At 47.5% G+C, this 7,891-nt stretch overlaps 1 protein-coding gene across 1 annotated transcript in view; it reads left to right on the top strand.

The window, feature by feature from the left end:
* The window catches only part of DAO (D-amino acid oxidase), a 13,942-nt gene that overhangs the window by 459 nt on the left and 5,592 nt on the right, over nucleotides 1–7,891 (top strand). Inside the window, exons 2-7 of the mRNA XM_007448232.1 lie at nucleotides 1,085–1,199; nucleotides 2,448–2,524; nucleotides 3,171–3,236; nucleotides 5,026–5,080; nucleotides 6,312–6,416; nucleotides 7,340–7,422. Coding sequence (XP_007448294.1) covers nucleotides 1,085–1,199; nucleotides 2,448–2,524; nucleotides 3,171–3,236; nucleotides 5,026–5,080; nucleotides 6,312–6,416; nucleotides 7,340–7,422 — 501 coding nt within the window. The remainder of the gene's footprint in view (nucleotides 1–1,084; nucleotides 1,200–2,447; nucleotides 2,525–3,170; nucleotides 3,237–5,025; nucleotides 5,081–6,311; nucleotides 6,417–7,339; nucleotides 7,423–7,891) is intronic.

Here is a 7,891-nt window from a genome sequence, read left to right as displayed (position 1 = left end):
CATCTGTCCATCAGGAATGCCTCTAAGTGGGTGGATGGATGTTCAAGTTTAGCAAAGTGGCAGAGGTCATTGGGTCAGTTCAGAAACCACCAGCTGCTTCAAAAAAGGAACCCTCAAATGAGTAACGGCTCAGACACAAGTTTCATTCTCACGCCCATAAATTCCAAAACCAGTATTCCTGATCAGTAGGTGGCAATTCAGGGGCCCGGGCTCCTTCCATCTCATGGCTCTGCCACCCTCCTTGTGGCTTCCGAAGTTGCCATGGGCCAATGCCTGTAGAAGGAACACAGCATGAGGACCACCTGGGAGGAGACGTTAGGGTCAGTTGGCAAGAACGCAGCCACATGGTCACACCTATCTGCAAGGGAGTCTAGGAAATGTTGTTGAGCTGTGTGCCCGGGGAGGGAGAGAAAGTGTTCAGAAGCAGTAACTGATGCCTGCCACTGGCATTTACAGTGGGGGATGCCAAGAGTGAGCCTGAACCACGGGGTTCACAGTCCGCAAAGCAGTCAAAGCTTTCACTTAAACTCGCAGCTACGTGATCCCAAGCCAGAGGTAGGCTCCAAATAGTTATGATGGAGCATCCTTTTTTTTTAATTTGAAGTCTAGTTGATTTACAATGTTGTGTTAATTTCTGCTGTGCAGCAAAGTGATTCAGTTATACATATATATACGTTCTTTTTTAATATTCTTTTCCATTATGGTTTATCATAGGATATTGAATATTGTTCTCTGTGCTATACAGTAGGACCTTGTTGTTTATCCATTCTGTATACAATAGCTTACATCTGCTATCCCCAACCTTCTACTCCATCCCTCCCCCAACCAACCCCCTCCCCCTTGGCAACCACAAGACTGTTCTCTGTGTTGATGGAGCATTCTTTGTTACCCCTCTCCTCTATCCTATTAATGGGAAAATATTAGAAAGTTTGGGGAGGGGGAAGACCCGTAGCATTTGGGGCACTGCAGAGTGAACGTGGTGGATTTCTGGATTTGGACACATCCCACCAACCTGATCACAGCCCCATGCAAGCCAACCCTTGGAGCTTTCATTAGGTGACTGAGATCTGGGGAATCCTTCTAGGCGCTGGAACCAGCAGACCTTCAACTATCTCCTGAGCCACATTGGTTCTCCCAACGCTGCAGACATGGGCCTGGCCCCACTCTCAGGCTACAACCTCTTCCGTGAAGCCGTTCCGGTGAGTGAGGAGTCCCTGACCATAAACCATAGGGCAGAGCCTTGATCAGAGACCAGGGTGTTGCGGGGGGTGGGGGGTGGGGTGGTACTTTGAGCCTCTTAGGCAAAGTCTCCTGTGTTCAAAACAGATTTACTTTAATTTCTATTTTTGCTTTCAAAATCATTTTCATTTTCAACTTTGTTATTAAACTGGCAGAGACCAAAGAATCTTCTGATGAACCAGGGAAACTAGCCCTTCTTGAGTGGTATGGGTGAAATACAGACACATCCTGGAATGGGAGGCACTTGATGCTGAAGCCAAAAGGTTTCCTGCTCCCCTGGAGGTTCCAGGACTTTCCATCAAGATGGACTAAAACACTCAGCCTGGCACAGACTTCTAAAGTACTTACTATGTGCCAGGCCCTGTCCTAACCACTTTATAACTAATGACTCATTAAATTTTCATCATAACCAGGAAGTAAGTGCTATCATTGTCCTCCTTTTGCAGATGAGAAACTAGAGGCTCCGAGAATTGGGGTAACTTACTTGAGCTCACAAAGCTTTAAGTGGCAAAGCTCGAATTTGAACCCAGCTCAAATGAAAGGCAAAGCCATGGGGGATGTTCTCAGGTTGTATGGAGTGGGTGGTCTGGCTGGGTGCCCAGAATCCCATGCCAGTTCTCCCAGGTTTATTCAATGTCTAGCACTGTGCTAAGGGCGTTACTTTCATTATCTGTTACCTTCCAAGAGTGATTATTAACTCCATTATACAGATAAGAAAACTGAGTCTCAGAGAATTCAAAGTGGTCAGTGGTGAGGCCAAAATCTCCCCCCAGGTTGTCTGACCCTCCACTCTGCTACCTCCCACTCTCATCCTTTGTTGACCTTCACTGTCGCCCCTTTTTTCTCCCCTATTTATGACCCTTACCCTATCACTCATCCTTAGCCTTATTCTTAACCCTCATATAGCATCATGGTTAAGAACATGGACTCTGAAGCCAAACTGTGTGGGTTCGAATCTCAGCTCCACCATTTATTAGCTGTGTGACCTTAGACAAGTTACTTAACCTCTCTGAGCCTGAATGGGCCCATCTGCAAAATGGAACTAGAAATAGTATCTACCTCAATGGGTTGTTGTAAAGATTATTGGATTGGTATGAGTAAAATGCTTGGAACAGAGCCTTACACACAGAAAACATTATATAAGTTTTTGTTATTATCATTCTTATTGATGTTCATCCATCCCTGTGCCGCCTTCTCTTCTTCTAAAGGACCCTTACTGGAAGGATGTAGTTCTGGGATTTCGGAAGCTGACCCCGAGAGAGCTGGACATGTTTCCCGATTACAGGTAAGGTTACTGCCATGGGTGAAGGAGCTGAGGCCCCACAGTTCAGACAGACTTGTCCAAAAGATGGAGGCGCCAAATTTCCTGTTCCATCCCTGGTCTAGAGCCCCATACTCTGGTCTCCCAGTGCTCTGTCCAGCTCTTTCAGAGAGCCCACCCACCCAAACTGTACCTTAGACTAGAGAGGTAGGGGATACGGAATCATAGATCTCAAGCCCAGAAGTTCCATAACGCTATCCTATTTTGTAGATGAGGAAACTGAGCTTCAGAGAGGCCAAGTCACTTCCCCAGGTCACACAGCCAAGTGACCAGAATGGGATTCCAACCCAGTCCAAACCCCTCTGTTCTTTTCATTATAGCCTGATGCCTCTCTGGTCCTCTCTTCACCTCACCCCATGTCTAAACCCTCTCTACAGATGCACATTAATCTCCACTTGCACACCCCAATGTCAGGAATGGCTTTTTCTGATAGAAAATATTCCCTCGCTTCGAGCTGAAAACGACTTCCTCCTTGAATGTCACCCAGTGGTCCTTGCTCCACCCTTTGGAGGCCCAGAGAATGTGACAGCTCCCACCTCCATATGATAGCCTTCAAATATAGCTGTGATTCTGATCCTTTATTCCCACCTTTTGCCTCCTGTGACTCTAGCTATGGCTGGTTCAACACAAGCCTGATTCTGGAGGGAAGGAAGCATCTTCAGTGGCTGACTGAAAGGTGAGATTTTCAGCTTCACTTTGAGGAAAGCACCTCCCAGGGACCACGGTTGTAGTGGATGATTGTTCATGGGATTTGTCTTTGTGTTGCCCAACCCCAAATGCTGATGAAAACCTTTAGGTTTGGTGGGAGTTATCCTTGTTCCTGACCACCTCTGTGCACTAAGACAGTGGCTTCCACACCTTGTTGGAACCACCTGGGAAGCTTTCTACATGTGATACAGTATTTATTATCAGCCTTAGTAAAATCTGTGATGGCTGTGTAATAGCTTTAAATAGATTCTCTTAAGTTTTCCAGATATATTTACATCATCTACAAAACATGTGTTTTTTTTTTTTAATTTTTAAAATTTTTATTAATTTATTGGCTGCATTGGGTCTTTGTTGCTGCGCGCAGGCTTTCTCTAGCTGCGGCGAGCAGGGACTACTCTTCATTGCGTTGCACAGGCTTCTCATGGTGGCGGCTTCTCTTGTTGCAGAGCACGGGCTCTAGGCACGTAGGCTTCAATAGCTGTGGCACGCAGGCTCAGTAGTTGTGGCTCGCGGGCTCTAGAGCGCAGGCTCAGTAGTTGTGGCGCACGGGCTTAGTTGCTCCGCAGCATGTGGGATCTTCCCGGACCGGGGCTCGAACCCGTCCTCATTGGCAATCCTCATTGGCAGGAGGATTCTTAACCACTGCGCCACCAGGGAAGTCTGGTTTTTATTTTTATACCTCTTTTTTTTTTCTTGTCTAATTGCTATACCTCTAGAATAACACTAACTAACACAGATGATAGAGGATGTCCCTGTCTTGTTCCTCATGTTGATAGGAATCCTGTAGTGTTCTAAGTTAGCAAACATTAGCTTGAGGGATACAATTTGTACTCATATTCACATATATTCATATTAAGGAAGATTCCATATATTTCCTATATATTATTATTTTATTAAGATTTTTAAAAAACTGGAATGGATGGTGGCTTTTATCAAATGACTTGGGGAGGTTTTTAAAAATATAGATTTCAGGACCTCACTTTATATCTACTGAATCAGATTCTCTGGAGTGGGGCTCAGAAATTTGTATTGTAAGAAGTTCCCTGAGTGATTGTAACTATCAGCCGGGTTTGGAAACCATTGTATTAAAACATGGTTATGTCTCCTAACCTTGGGACACTTATGACTCTTATCCAGCCCCTTCCAGGAAAGAATGCTCCCAGTTTTTCTATCTTGAGGAAACCATGTGGATAAAATAATCCTGATATTATACTTCATGTGGTTTACTTCCTATTCTTTTAACATTTCTACTATATTTCTAATAGTGATATACACTCCCCCCCCCGCCCCGCCCGCTGTGAAATTTAGGGAGGGGTGGGTGTCCCCAGCCCACCTCCTTCCTCATGCTCTGCTTCAGATAAAGAAGCAATTCGGCTTTGTCCCAACCCTGCCCCTCCTCCACCCTGCATCTCATTCCCTTTGATAATACGAAGCAGGGTGGTGGTAGTAAGAGGCCTGGGTTTGACTCCTAATCCCATCATAGACTCACTGTATGACTTTCAGCAAGGCCCTTCTCCCATCTCCATCTGCCCAACGTGGGGCTTCGACCATCTCAGGTTTCCCAAGGGACATTTCGTGGACCACTAGTCCATCAAGGTGCTCATGAACTGGACTACACAGCCATATTCTCAAGGAGCATCCTGTGGGACTAACATCCACAAAAGGTTCTTTGGGAAATGTCCCCCACACCATCCTCTTGGAGGGATGGGACAGAGAACTGAATACTGGATTTTTTTTTATGTGTTTGATCATCCCAGGTTAACTGAGAGAGGAGTGAAATTCCTCCTAAGGAAGGTGGAGTCTTTTGAGGAGGTGAGCTGCCGGGCTGGAAGGGGCTGGATGTGGGAGAGAGAAGAGGGGAGGCCTTTGCTTCCTGTTGCAGGGTTGGGGGGCCCCTTCTCAGGCTCCTAGCATCCCTTTGAGGTCTGTCCCAGATTCTAGGTCTATTTTTAATCCCAGAAGGACTCAGGCATTCTGCCTTGATGTTGGTGTCAGAAGCAAAGGGACAGTGGGATCATGGTGGCCATTAGGGGCTCTATCTATATCTGAGCCTCAGTGAGTTTTAGGGCCAGAGAGCTGGCTGCCTCTTCTCAATATCAGCTGTACCACACCCCCAAGTTCCAGATGCTTGGTTGCTTCTTACCAGCATCTGAGATGATGTTCCTACAAAGTGGCCCTCCACTGACTTACCTCCAGAGTGACACCACCATCAATAATAATGACAGTAGCAGCTACCATCAGCAGGTACTGGCTACGTACCAGGAGCTTTGCTGCATGACCTCACTCAATCTCAGTACCCAGAATAGTGCTTGGCACATGGAAGACTCTTGTAATTGCAGCCACTAACGTGTCCGAGCATCTGCTCTAGGTTAAGCCCTGAGGGGCACTTGGAATACATACTTCACTTAGACACAGTTCTCAATCCCAAGGGGCTCACAGCCCAGTGTGGCAAACACTGGCTCATGAAAAATAGCAGTGCGACCCAGGACTGACCTGTGAGGGGAGTCACTGGGGCTGGGCTGGGTGTTTGGGTGCCCGTGATGCTACATCCTTGAGCTGTGGAGCTTCCCATACAATGCACGGAGCTGGGGCTTCCAATGTGCCTTCCTCAGATGTCTTGGCAGAGCAGAAGACAAGAGAATGAAATAAAAAGGAGTCAGAAGGAGGGAGAAGACTATCTCTGTGTCCTTTCTGACTTCTTCTAGAAGGTTCCAAGAAGGTTTCCCCCTTCTGCAGTATTCTTTTCCAAACACTTTTATAGGCAGAGTCATACTGGAGCCTCACAGCACACTATGAACAGATGTTACCAGCCCCATTTTATAGCTAAGGAATCTGATCTGAAATTTGAGGAGGTGATGGGACATTTCTGAGGTCACACAGTAGGTAAATGGCAGAGCGGAATCTGGAGGCAGGTCCATGGGTTCCTCACTGAGTCCCCTCCTGGCTGTTCCACAGGGAGCAGAGAGTTTCAGGCTGGGAGGATGCAAGGGATACTAAGGTCCTCACCCCCTCCCATCCCACCTGCCCTGTTGGTTGCTACCAGGTGGCAAGAGGAGACGCTGACGTGATTATCAACTGCACTGGGGTATGGGCTGGGGCTTTGCAACCAGATCCCCTGCTGCAGCCAGGCCGGGGGCAGATCATTAAGGTGAGTCTGAAGGTGAGGGATGAGCTTTTGTTGACAGAAAGATTGTTTCTGCCTCTTTATTTCATCTCCAAAGATAGAGGCTGAATCGGGGGACATCTGTTAGAGGAACCTCCCAGTGTTCAGGGAATTTGCGTGTTAAAGAAACAAGAAGGACCAACACAACCCTCCCAAACATACTCTTTCTTGGGCGGGGTTCTTCTTAATAGTAAAGTGTGTGTGTGTGTGTGTGTGTGTGTGTGTTTGTCCATATGTGGAAGCCGCATATGCCTGCCATAATAAAAAGAGCAAACATTTATGGAATGCCTACTAAGTGCCAGACACAGACCCAAGTACTTTATTGTGTTAATTAATTTGATCCTCGCTGCAACCCTTTGAGATGGGTACTATCACATCACCATCACCACCTTACAGATGGGGAAACTGAGGCACGGAGGAATTAAGTAACTTGCACAAGTTCACATCACAGTAAGTGATGGAACTGGGATTAGAACAGGTAACCTGGTTTAAGAGCCCAGGTGTGTAAGCATTGTTCCACACCACCTCTCACTGTGTATGTGTGCGTGTGTCTGAGGCATGCCTATTTGTGGGTATGTGTGCGTGTGTGTGCCCATGTGAGTGCTGGAGCGCATTCATAGGTATGTGTGTTCCCTAGGTGGGCTAATGTATACGTGCATTTACACATGTGTTGGGCTTTTCTGTGGATGAGAATGTGTGCTGCTTCAGGGACTGGGGTGGCTCTCAATCAGGGCAGCTCTTCCTACAAAAGCAAGCAGTCTGGTGCAGACTTGGGACAGAGGTGGTCATTGAGGGCTAAGGAATGACTTTGCCACTGTTGTCAGAACATCTGGTTATAGAGCAGAGCAGGCGATGGGAGCCCACTGATTTAACTCTTCTGATGCGACTTCTCTGTCTTCAATCAACAGGTGGCTGCCCCATGGATTAAGCACTTCATTATCACCCATGACCCAGAGAGAGGCATCTATAAGTCCCCATACATCATCCCAGGGTAAAAATCTGATATCGTAGCGCAGAAGAGGGAGCAGCTTCCTGCTCTTTTTATGCCCCCGCTGCCTGCTCCAGGGCTCTTTCTTAAGTCCTTTCAGGTTTTTTCCTCCAATGCTTTTAAGTGAGGTTGAGCCATTAAACCTCTGGGAAGGCAGGACTCAGCCTCAACCGCCACACCGCGCGGCTTGTGGGATCCCTGACCAGGGATCGAACCCAGCCACTCGGTAGTGAAAGTGCAGAGTCCTAACCACTGGACCACCAGGGAATTCCCCTGGGCTCCTGGCTTCTATCTTGAACATAATCTGGGATGACAGTAGTGGGGATACTGGAGACAAAGGTAGTGGATGTATGGGCTTCTCTGGTGGCGCAGTGGTTGAGAGTCTGCCTGCTGATGCAGGGGACATGGGTTCGTGCCCCGGTCCGGGAAGATCCCACATGCCGTGGAGCGGCTGGGCCCGTGAGCCATGGCC

This window comes from Lipotes vexillifer, unplaced genomic scaffold, assembly GCF_000442215.2.
Source record: "Lipotes vexillifer unplaced genomic scaffold, Lipotes_vexillifer_v1.1 scaffold236, whole genome shotgun sequence".
Classification (NCBI taxonomy): Eukaryota; Metazoa; Chordata; class Mammalia; order Artiodactyla; family Lipotidae; genus Lipotes; species Lipotes vexillifer.
The sequence above is the reverse complement of the archived record's forward strand: the minus strand, read 5'-3'. Positions and strand labels throughout refer to the sequence as shown.